This window comes from Mirounga angustirostris, unplaced genomic scaffold, assembly GCF_029215605.1.
Source record: "Mirounga angustirostris isolate CCGP_5_RB_7025 unplaced genomic scaffold, mMirAng1.0.hap1 SCAF_17, whole genome shotgun sequence".
NCBI lineage: Eukaryota > Metazoa > Chordata > Mammalia > Carnivora > Phocidae > Mirounga > Mirounga angustirostris.
In genome coordinates, this window is record NW_026991725.1 from 56,792,928 (window position 1) to 56,805,098 (window position 12,171).

At 61.0% G+C, this 12,171-nt stretch overlaps 1 protein-coding gene across 4 annotated transcripts in view; it reads left to right on the forward strand.

Annotated features, from left to right (window-relative positions):
* The window catches only part of PEMT (phosphatidylethanolamine N-methyltransferase), a 100,279-nt gene that overhangs the window by 87,384 nt on the left and 724 nt on the right, over positions 1-12,171 (forward strand). For all 4 annotated transcript variants that reach the window (XM_064583258.1, XM_064583259.1, XM_045889712.3 and 1 more), the window contains 2 exons: positions 6,734-6,879; positions 9,499-9,610. In XM_064583258.1, coding sequence (XP_064439328.1) covers positions 6,734-6,879; positions 9,499-9,610 — 258 coding nt within the window. The remainder of the gene's footprint in view (positions 1-6,733; positions 6,880-9,498; positions 9,611-12,171) is intronic.

Below are 12,171 nucleotides of genomic sequence, written 5' to 3' on the forward strand. Positions count from 1 at the left end.
TCATATTTCCCCCGAGCAGCCTTTCTCATACATGCCTTCATTTGATTCCTAGAGGTGTGTTTTCTTTTTCTTTTGTGGTAAAATATACATAACAGGAAATTCACCATTTAGCCATTTCTCTAAAATGGGTCAGTGACATTTAGAACATTTGTAATGTTGTGCAGCCCCTTGTGTCTAATTCCAGAACTTTTTTACCCCAGACGAAAACCCTGTATCCATTAAGCACATGCTGCCCCCGTCCCCATCCCTGGGCACTGGAAAATCCGAATTTGCTTTCTGTCCCTATGGATTTGCCTGTTCTGGACATTCCCAGTGTGTCTGTTCTCTCTCTGTAAGCCACAACTTCCGTGGTGGGTGGGGGGCAGCAGTTGGGGTGGTGGGCCGTGCAGACAACTGAATGGAGCGCAGATCATGTGCCTGTTCAAGCCCTGGGCAGGGGTGTCAGGAGAGCGCTGGGCAGCGGGGCTGCCAGGCATGAAGACAGGGGCCTGCGGTCGCGGCCGGTAAAAAGGGGAAGGGACAGGGACAGGCGTCCGTGTCAGCTCGTCTGCACCAGCCAGGCAACCAGAGGTGGTCGGGGGGCCGCCAACAGGATGCGTAGGCTCCTTATCCGGAGGCCGTCAGCACATACGTGTTTGCTCTGGCTGTGGAGCACGGAGAGGGAGGCCTGAGGGGCCCCCGGGGAGGGGAGAGCATCTGTTGAAACCCCCTCCCTGATCGCTGCATCCGCTGCAGAGCCAGGCTCCCGGGGTGGGTGGGGGGAGCCTGGTGGCCTGGAGCCAGCATGGCACAGCGTGGACAGCCAGGCAGAGCCCCGCCCCCCATCTTCCTGTCGGGGGGACAGCGGCCTCAGGACAGATGTACAGAGATGCACAGGGCACTGGGGAGCCTCTGCTGCATCGGTCCGTCACTCGGTGGAGCTGTGTTCCAGCTCACTGCGGCAGTGCCCGGGGTCGTGTGGAAACGGGGGGCATGCAGGTATGGGGGCGGGCACACAGGAGCAGGCGGCCTCCGCGCTCAGGCTGGGGTACACCTTCAGCAGAAACGGGGCTGTGGCCGCAGCGAGGGGGGCAAACCTTCTGCCCCTCCGGGTACTAGTTGCCTGGGCGCAGGCGCCCTCCGTGCGTGGACCCGCCACATGGCTGGGGCGTCCGCACGTGTGGCTCTCTGTCGCGGTGTCATCTGTGTGCCAGTCATTGCTGCATCCAGGGCCCCGCGGGGACTGTCACAGGGTGAGGTCAGGACAGGCCTTGATGGGCCAGTGGCCGCACCAAGGAGCCAGCAAACTGGGCGGATCACTGCCGAGGAGGGCTGTCGGAAGGGGCGGTGAGAGCCCGGCCGGAAAACGGGGTGGGGGTGGGCTCCCCCAGGCTCGAGGAATGTGGGAGGACTCTGATCCTCGTCGCTGTACGCCCTTCGCTCCCAGTGTCTGCAGCCCTCCGAGGCATGTGGTCCTCCCCGCAGCGTGGGGCTCGGCTTCTAGGCCAGCGGGAGAAAGGCTCTCTGACTTCTCTCTGGCCCCCAGACCCTCTTTGAAAGGTTCCTCCAGTCCATCCCCACCTGACCACCGTAAATCTCCTTTTCGATGAGCTGTAATTACATCTGGAAATGCCCTCACCTGTGTTTGCAGGGCAGCCCACACCCAGGGGGAGGGATTCTGCGGGCCTGGGCTCTGGAGCCCCACAGAGGTCTGCCTGCCCCACAGTGGGAGGGAGATCCAGGCGGAGGGAGCAGGAAGCACGGGTGGGGTCAGCCTTAACTCTGCAGGTCCTGCGGGCATCAGGGCTTTGCCTTGGGGAAGGGACGGACCCTCTCTTGGCTGTGATGGGTTTTGGAAACACTTTGAAAAGGTGATGCGTTCATTCAATGTACAGCATCCTAGCCCTAAATTCTCACTGGGTGACGATTTTGTAGGAGGTTACATAGGTGAATATTTTTGTTTTGTTCCGTTTTAGGACATATAGGTCTATTTTAATATGGATTAGGAAAAAATAAGTCAGCCCACTGGAGGCCCATGTTCATGGATAGTTTTGCCTAGTTGGGTTGAACCATGAGGCGTGAGCTAACCTAAGCCTGAGAGGTAGAATCTCAAGTGAATTGCTGCTCAGTTTCGCCTGGATGACCTGGTGAGGACGCCTTTGAAGGACTGAGGTTTATCAGTGCCGGTCCGTTGCAGACAGACACGGGAACAGGCCTGTCGTGGGGCTGTGGGTGCCACGTGGGGCTGTGGGCACCACGCGTGGCTGAGCCGGGTGCCTGGCTCAGGTGTGGCTGTAACATCCTCTCCTCCCCTCCACCCTGGGTTCCCGGATTTCAGGGGAGCAGAGCGCAGACAGCCTCAAGTCACACTGGTGACCGGAAGCTCAATCCCAGTTTTAAAAATAGAACTCGAGACAAATGGATGAGTCTCTCCACGCCCACCCCCAGTGCGGAATCTTTCCAAAGGAAATTGCCTCCTATTACTTCATTCTATTATGGGGAGCGTGGCTCACAGAGCCACTCATCCCTCCATTAATTTTCCGTGGGGAATGGACTGTGCCTTCCTGGCTTAATGGAGGAGCTAGAACACCACAGATCACCTGATTGGGGCCGGGCCCTGCCATTCCAGGAACCCTGACGCCTGTGGGGCCAGGCGGTGCACAGGGCGTCGGAACAGAACCCCCGGGAAGGGCCTGGCCTGCCTTCTCTGCTGACCCCAGACAGCAGCCCCATCGGGCTTTGTGGCCGGTGGGAAAGTGCTTCCCCTCGGCCTCTCCCTTCCTCTCTTCCCATTGGCGAAGGCATAGAAAAGGAGCCACAGGTGGATGGAGGCCCGGGTCGAGTCTGGGGCCGTCCCCCACACTTCAGGGCCTTCTCCTCGCCATCACTGTCCCTAGATCCACCCTTTCTAAGGAATCTCCATCTGCTTCCCACCAGATGGCTTTCACTGCAAGCCTGTCCCCCTGGGAAGCTGCTTCCTGCACGCCAGAGGTCAGAGCGAGACCTTTCCCATTTTCATCTGCCGCCATGCTGTGCGCACTCAGGGTCGGGCGACTTGCGTGCTTCTTGGGTGATGGGAGAGAATTCTGGCAGAGGAGCGTGCCACCGAGGCCGGCTGCTCTCTGACCCCGGATCTGGTCCCGTGGGGGCTGTGGCTGGGCTCAGCGCCCCAGCCCCGGGCGCTGGACGCTCTCCCGCTCTGCGCCCCCGCAGCAGTGACTTCCCACCCAGTGTGCATGCACGTGTGCACACACGCACACATGCACACGTACACGCACGGGGCCAAACGGCCCCAGGGTGAGGGCTCTGCCGCAGGCTGCTTGCGCCCCGGGCTCCTGTGCTGGGCTCTGTCCCCAGCCTCTGCCGGGGCTCTTCCTCTTTCTGGAATGCTCTCCCTGCCCAGCCCCTTCTCCTGGGGAATGTCTTCATCAGATCCCAGCTTAAGCCTGGCGGTGGCCTTCTGGGCCCCCGCCCTGTGTGGCCGTCGTGTTGTGCCCGGTGCTCCACCACACGGTGTCACCCTGCCTGCACACCTCTGTCCTTCCCGCTATGCGCAGGCCCCACAGGCAGAGCCTGACGTGTTCCGTGCTTACCGGAGTGGGCACAGCCATTGGCCACGGCTCCGCACAGGGCCACGTGGGCTACCGTCCCTGTCACACAGAGGCAGAAACCAAGGCTCCGGGCACCCATGTCTGTTTGAACATCCATGCTGCTCTTCTGCCAGGAGCCCTTTCAGTGGGCCAACCTGAGGGGCCCCCCAGAGCACTCGAGGCAGGTGGGTATGCTGTGCTGGCCAGAGGGTGCCCACCGTGCCTCATTTCCCTAGATTTGGGGGCCAGGGGTCGGCCCAGGCAGGGAGGAGCAGGTCCCAGAGCTATGTGGAGGGAGGTAGAGCCCAAGAGCCAGGCAGGGGGTGGGTTCCCCAGTGCACAAGAGCACGGAGGCCCGAGCATCACCCCCGCCCACCCCCTATACACGTTCTCTCTCTGCTGGGTGGTCCCTTGTGCCGCGGTTGCCAAGGAGCCAGGGGCCTGCAGGTGAGCCCCGCTCTGGGTGGGGCAGCCGGCCTTGCCAGGGCCTGCACCCTACTACAGACAGTAGGGGCGGGGAGGGTGCCCCGGCCGAGTGCTGAAGCCGCCTGCTCTGGGGCCTGAGCTGCTGGGTCTGCAGGGTTGAAGGTGTGCCTGGGTCACGGGGCTGCCCCGTGCGTGAGGGCCGGTGGTTTACCAGAAAGTCAGGTGAGGGCATAGAGGGGTGGGGCATGGGTGTGGGTGTGGGCAGGTACAACGGCAGGGTGTGCATGACCCTGAGCCCATCCCAGCAGCTCAGCCTGGATCTGCAGGGTGGCCCTGAGCCCGGGCCGCAGGAAGGCTGAAGGAGGTCAGTGGTGGGCGGAGAGCTGGGGGCGTGGGCAGCCTGACCGGGGGCTGGGTGTACCTTGACATGTGCTACTGCTGGACAGGTCACCGTGCTGGCCTCTGCCCACAGGCCGAGGGTAAGGCAGTGGATGGGGGGGGCGCTGCTTTTCCTCCAGTTGATGAATATGTACTATAACCCATCCTGTCTGGTGTGTGCCAGATGCCGGGGAGATACTTGAGGGAAGGAGAAGCAGCCTCTGTTGTCCCAGAGCTAAAAGTAGTTGGAGAAGAACGTTCCGGGGAGGTGGTTTTTAGCTCAATATTAGGATAGCTTTACAACAATTTGAATTTGCCAATGGAATGAATGAGTGAGGATGGTGAATTTGTTCTGCTTGAAAGAGCCTTGCAAATAGAGGTACTTTGTGATGGATGGATGGATATAGGACAGCTGATGGATGGATACATGAGTGGATGGATGCATGGATGGACGGGTAGGTGGATAGACTGATAGGTTGATGGATGGAATAATGAGTGGAAGGATGGATACATAGGGGATAGACTAATGGGTGGGTAGGTGTATGGAGGGATGGATAGATGGACAGAGGATAGATGGATGGGTGGATGGATGCATGGGTAGGTGGGTAGATTGATAGGTTGATGGATGGAATGATGAGTGATGGATACATAGGGGATAGACTAATGGGTGGGTAGGTGGATGGATGGATAGATGGACAGAGGATAGATGGATGGGTGGATGGATGGATGCATGGATAGATAGAGGATAGACTGATGGATGGATGGATGATGGAAGGATGGGTGGATGGATGGATGGATGGAAGGATGGATGGAGGATAGACTCATGGATGGGGAGGGGGGAGATGGTGGAGGGATGGGTGGATGGGTGGACAGAAGATAGGCTAATGGATGGGTGATAGATGGATAAAGGATAGACTCATGGATGGGTAGGCGGATGGATGGAAGAGTGGATGGATAGAGGCTAGACAGGCAGATGGCTGTGCGGGTGGGTAGGTAGACAGTGAGCTGCCCTGCTAAGATGAACCTGGTACAGAGTGAGTGCAAGCAGTTGTCCTGTGCGAGACAAAAGAGCTCCATGTCTCTTCTGAGTGTTACGATCGTGGGGAAATGGCAAGCGTGTTTGTGGTACACGCATACACTTGCTCCCACACACATCCTCTCCTTTGAGCGTGTCCCTCCCAGCAGTACCAGCTCCCCACTAGCGAGGCAGAGCCCGACCATGCTCCTGTGCGTTACCACGAGCCCAGCCGCTTTGCCCCCCCCCCCCGCCAGCAGCATGCCTTCCCATCTTCGGTAGCCACTCGGAGAACCTGAACCTCCAAACCCACGAGCATGCTCACCCTGCTTTTGTCACTTGCTGGTTAACAAGGCCTTCGATGGCTTGGCCCCAAAAGGAGCTTGCTGGGGCCATTTTGGAGGTTGGGGAAGACATAGGGAGCCTCTGAGGGGCCACCTAGGATGTGGCCAGCCCAGCGCAGGGACCATGGAGGCCGTGGAAGGGGTGGGCATGCCCCAGGCTTCCGGGGGGCACTGCATCCGCCAGGGGCCTGGGATGCCACCAGCACGTGCAGCATATGCCAAGTGCAGGGGCGCACGGGCGCAGCCAGGGGCATGCATCTGTTCCTTTTGGTTCCCCCATTTTCCTGTGAAGTCCCGGTTGCTAACTGGACAGGAATCTGAGTTTGCAAACTGGTGGCCCCTGGGCTGGATCTGGCCCACGGCCACGCGAGGTCTAACGTGGTTGTCCTTCTTGCCTGTTTCTAATCATTAGGGGATTTTATTTATTTATTTATTTTTATTTATTTATTTATTTTTTTAAGATTTATTTATTTATTTGAGAGAGCGAGAAAGAGAGAGAGAGGGTACATGAGAGTGGGGAGGGCCAGAGGGAGAAGCAGGCTCCTCGCCGAGCAGGGAGCCCGATGCGGGACTCGATCCCGGGACTCCGGGATCATGACCTGAGCCGAAGGCAGTCGCTCAACCAACTGAGCCACCCAGGCACCCCATTAGGGAATTTTAAATACAAGTCCTGATGTCTGGCTTCTCGAAAACCAAAAGCGTTAGCAGGGCCCAGGCCCCTCATTGCGGTCACTTCCCTGGTGGCACTGGGGGGCTGGCACTGCAGGGCAGCTCCCCTCAGGCAGGGCCGTGGCCTCCTGGTCCCCTGCACCCCACCGGCAGCCAACTTCGCTCGTTGGCACCGCAGGCCCGGCCCCAGCTGACACTGAGTTTGAGACCCCTGGACGGGCTGTTCTGGGGGTCCCCCGGGGGACAGAGGGTGGGAAGGGGGAGGGTAGGGCAGCCCCTGTCCCTGGCAATGATCGTCTGACACCCCCCCCCCCCCCCCCCCCCGCCGCCAGCTTCACACAGGCCATGCTGAGCCAGCCCAAGATGGAGAGCCTGGATAACCCCACGGCCTACCGCATGGGCCTCGTGCTCCTGGGAGTGGGCAGCACGTTTGTGCTCTCCAGCTTCTTCGCCCTGGGCTTCACTGGGACCTTCCTAGGTAAGACCCCAAGGGCTGGGGGGCCACGAGCAGATGCACTCTGGGTCCAGGCGGGAGCAGGGGCTGCCTGCCTGCCCTGCCATCTGTGACATCTTCGTGGGGAGCAGTGGGGGACCCGGCTGGTTCGTTGCTCTGCCCCTAAGTCTGAGGCTCCGGGCACTTTTGTCCTCCAGGCCTCTGCCTGTCCGTGGTTAGCCTGGGAAGCCGGGCTCGCCTGTGTCTCATCCAGCCGGTTGGCTGCCAGCACTTGGGCCACAAGGCAGGGCTGGTGCGGGTCCGGTGCGGGTCTGGATCGGGTTGTGGGGGGGAAGACGCTGTCCCTGCTCTGCATTCCCCACTGCCTATGGCTCAGGTCCTCATGACATCAGCAACTTCTAGCAACTTGGAAGCCCAAGAAGGAGCGCAGCTGGGGGAGGCTACAAAAGCAAGGCAGTCTTGGGGACAGGGACAGAAAGGAGGAGGCAGCCCACAGAAGGAGCCCAGCAGGCAGGTTACGTGGGAGGTGCCCACGCCTCTGATGGGCTGGATCAGGGGCTCCTGGGTCCTCCCCGCTCTCAGCCCCCAGCCAGCTTCGCAGACCTGGCCTCGGTTTCCTCCAGCGCCCAGGGCAGTCCCCGGAGCCCTGCCTGTCTGCCTGGGGGCCTCTCTGTCCACAGTCGCTTGGGGCCTGGGGTACTGCAGGCTGCAGAGGGAGCCGGGAGCTCGGAAGGCGCCGTGTTCACAGGCAGAGGAGACACGCGGGAGCGGCGTGTGCGGGGGCCTGAGCTGGGCCTGTCACCCACCTGCAGCAGCGGGGCCCCCAGGCGGCTTACGCCTCGTGCTCAGGCCGGAGCTTTAGGATGCCCGAGGCTCAGAGAGGGGCAGCGGGTGGGAAGGTGGGAAGAGACGTTGGGAGCTCCTGGGTCTGCCAGGTGGGAACAGGGCATGGGGTGGGCCCGGGAGCAAACAGCAAGCTCCAGGGCAGGATGGCGGGCAGGTGGGCCGGTCTGGCCAGGGCTGGAGGTCAGGTGGGGGCCACATCACACATGTCCCTGAAGGCCATGCAGGGGCCTGAGGCCTCACTCCTGGGGAGGTGGGGGCCATAGGAGGGCTTGGAAAGATGTCCCAGCAATGAGGAGGTTGCACTGGTGGGGTCGTGAGGGAGGGGCGGGGATGAGGGCGGATCAGGTGTCTGTCGCGCAGAGCCGGGGGCCCAGGGCCACGGAGGGAAGAGGGGCACTGTCCTGTCCTCTTCGGGTCCTCTGAAGACCAGGGAGAGTAGCCCAGCAGCCCGCAGGTGTGGCATAGATGTGGGCAGAAAGCTGGGAAGGGGCCGCTGTGGGGGGTCAGGGCTGTGGCGGGGAGCCAGTCAGGGTGGGCGGCTGGTGGGAAGAAACCAGAAAAATCCCAGGCACCACAGCCTAGCACCCCGCAGGAGAAGTGGCCGACAAAGGCCGTGGGGCTCTGGATGTAGGGCACGGCGGCCGCGCCCCTCCTGTGAGTCAGCCCCAAAGCGGGTTTCTGTGCCATCCGCCTCCAGGCCCACAGCCCCTTTCCTGCCTCCTGGGAAGAAAGCCTTCCGCAGCCCCCCACCCCCGGCGGCTCCTGTGGCCCCCGCTCGCTTTGTCTCCAGACAACGGACTCCTCCCTCCCGTGGCTGCCCTACTTCTGCCTCGGATGAAGCTCTGAGGCATTTCTGGGGAGAGGAGGCTGGCAGGATGCGCCGGCGCCCTTCAGTGAGCAGCATGGAGTCCGTGGCCATGCGGGCTGCCTGGGGGCCCATGCCACGTTTTGGAGGGCTGGATGACGGGCCTGTCTGGGGTCGGCCGTCTGACGGTCACACTGTCCACTGTGACCAGCTGCTCGGGGCTGGTCGCGGGGCCAGGGCCGTAATCCCAGGGCTGACCTCCTGGGTTGGGTGGTCCAGGGCGGAGGAGCAGAACAGGCCCCCTCGTTTCCCCCCGGGGGTTGGCAGGGGGAGGCACTCACCCAGGCCACATGTTGGGTGAGAAGGAAGGATCTGGGGGCAGAAATAGTGGGGAGCAGGCAGGCCTGCTTTCTTTCTTTTTTTTTTTTTTAAAAGATTTTATGTATTTGACAGAGACAGCGAGAGAGGGAACACAGCCGGGGGGGCAGGGGCGGTGGGAGAGGGAGAAGCAGGCTTCCCGCCGAGCAGGGAGCCCGATGCGGGGCTCGATCCCAGGACCCTGGGACCATGACCTGAGCCGAAGGCAGATGCTTAACGACTGAGCCACCCAGGCGTCCCAACAGGCCTGCTTTCAATAGTGGAAGGGTCTCTTGCAGGAGGTGACGTGAGCTAAGGGAGAAATGCCAAAGGAGGAAAGCTGCTGGCTGGACGGAGAGCAGGGACAAACATCCCAAGCAGAGGGAACAGCATGTGCAAAGGCAGAGGAAAGGAGCACATGGTGGGTGGGAAGGCCCTCTGAGGCGTCTGCATGCCTGTGGCTTGAGTGGGCCCAGCGCCCGGCGTGTCCCTTGATGTGGTAAAACCAGCTCCCTGGCTGGCCTGGAGCCTCCTGGAGGGCAGATCTCGTGGTGTCCCCCCCCCACCGGGGAGCCTCCCTCAGGAACTGTGTGGCCAGGCTGTGAGCCTCCAGTCCTCCCTCTCCTCGTCCACAGGCGATTACTTCGGGATCCTCAAGGAGGCAAGGGTGACCACGTTCCCATTCAACGTCCTGGACAACCCCATGTATTGGGGCAGCACGGCCAATTACCTGGGCTGGGCTGTCATGTGAGTATCGGGCCTGCCCCTCGGAATGCCGCCTGGGGAGGCGGGGGCAGCCTTCTGTCACCTGTGGGGCCGAGGCGTTCCTGGGGACTTTGTTCTCCCGGGAAACGAGGCACATCTAGAGCAGGGCGTTAGCGAACTTCCTCTCGAAGGGTCAGACAGGCGAGGCTCACAGGCTGCAGGCGGAGGTCTGCAGCTCCCGAGCAGCCGTGACATGGTGGGTAAAGGAGAGGCTGTGGCCGGAGCCGGCAATGCATCATTCATGGATGCGGAAATTTGAATTTCATATACTTTGCATGTGTCATGTCATACTCTATTCATTTTTTTTTTTTAAACCACTTAAAAATGTAAAAACCATTCCGGGCCTACAGACCGTAAGCTGCCCATCGTGTACTAGAACAGGAGGGCTCGTAGGCCCCCAGTGCCTCTAGGGCTCACGCTGTCCAGAGACCTCGGGCGAGGAGCCGGCCTAGGGAGCGCTGTGGGCTCTGGGGTTCAAGCCATGCGCCCCTCCAGAGCGCTTCCTGTTTGTCCATTTTGCATGTTAGGGCTCCTTCCATTGGAAGTTTTTCTGTAGGAAGTGTTTGCTTTTATTGAAGGTGCTCCCAGACTCCAGGAAGGTTATAGGACATAAAGGAATGAATCTCTAATGGTGGAATGTCACGAGTGAGCTGTTTCCTGGAAACTCCCACCTTTCGGGGCAGCCCAGATCAGAGCACTGGGCTTTGAGTGCAAGGAGCTAGAGGGGGATCTGTGGGTCTGGCCGGGATCTCTCCCCCTGCCCCAGTCCCACTTGGAGACCAGACAGTCCCCTCGCCTGGACTTGGGCAGTGTGATCCCAGGGGGAAGGTTCCATGCCCCTAGATTGATCCACCCCACAGAGCATCTCCCCAGGGTCCACCCTGCACCTTCTTGATTCTTCCTGCTGACCTCCTTTCCCCACCCCTGCCAGCACACCCATTGTTCTCTGCCATTCCCACCCCAATTTGGTCTTTCCAAACCCAACTGGAGTGTCCCCTCCTCCAGGAAGCCCTCCCTGACCCTTGGCTCCCCATCCCCCATATACAGGTGCCTCCTCTGTGCTCAGAGTGAGATGTGACCTCCGCCTCGGAGCTGTCAGGCCATGGCTCTCAGAAACATGAGACCCTAGGGAGGCCTGGGCTCCCAGAGGCCCCCTCAGGAGGCCATCAGCCACACGGCGATGAGAGAGGGCCTCCTCTGTGGCTCAGGACGCGGCCCGGCGCTGAGAGCTTGTCAGAGATGGGCCGTTACCTGGGCTGCAAAACGCTGTCTTCCACCAGGGGCCCCGCGGATGCGGCTTCCCGGAGCAACCGGGTGTGCTGGAGCCCTGGTGGGCCCGGGCAGCAGGATTCCTGGGGGCACGAGGCACCGGGGCCTCCTGCTCCATCCAGGTCCCACCTTCCCAGCTCCCTAGCCTCAGTGGGACACCCCGTCCCCCAGGGTGCACAGCCGGTTCCCTAGGACCAGCCCTGATGCCACCTCGGGCTCAGGGCCAGGCATGTGGGTCTCCCCATCTGCAGAAGGAGATGATCCTTTCCACACCGGGTTGTTAGCGTGTCAAGGGCTAGGGTGGGATAGCACTTGGAAAGGGCGGAGGTTTCATGTGCATGGAATGGAGAGGGGGTACCAGCTTGCCTCCCGGGCCAGGGCCCGGTGTGGGGGCATCCCAGGGGTCAGTCTTAGCAACACTGGCTACAGAGCCCTGGCCCCATCCTCCTGAGCAGGCTGCCGCCAGATGTGGTGGTCCAGCCTGCTGCCTGCCTCCTCCCCAGCTCCTGGGTGCCTGACTCGTGAGTGGGGACGCTCTGCTCACTCTAGAAAACCAAACCAGGGTCAGTGAATAAAGCTCTAGGAGGGCAGATTTCATTTCAGCCCCAGAAGGGTCTCTGTTTGGTGTTGGCATCTCCTACCTGGCCGTGGCGAGGGGCAGACAGCCCACGCTGCCCCCAGAGGATGATTCCGAACAGGGTCCACAGAATAGGGGAGGGGCCTTCACTCTCCCTGCTGGGGTGCCCAAACAAAGGGACAGTGTGAGGTCCTGGGCCAAGGAGCGTGGACAGGGCAGAGGGTCCCCTCATGGTGCACACATGTCCTGGGGCCCCCAGCCTGAGGCTCCTGGATGCTGTGTGTCCCCATGAACCAGTTTCTGTCTCTTCTCCCGGCCATCCAGATGCCGCAGCCCAGCCCCTGTGGAGCCTCGGGGATCCGAGGGGACTAGAAAACATGGGACCAGCTGGACAGCAGGTGCCCCCAGGCTCTTCCAGCAGGGAGCCCACGAAGGGCCCACTGGACACTCCACATGCCTTTCGGGGCACTGGACCCATTTCTAGAAAACAGCCTGAGGACACTGTCGGTGGAGGGCAGGTCCACTGGAACATCCTCCTTGTGCAGAAAACAATCTGCTTGGCCACTCGGGTGGTTCTGAGAGGCCATCCTTTCCTTCCCGATTCATCCGCACGGTGTCCTGAACCGGGGAGCTGGGGACATGGGAAAGGGAGTGTGGGCCCCCCTTTGAGGACTGAGCCAGCCCGGATAGGCGGTCA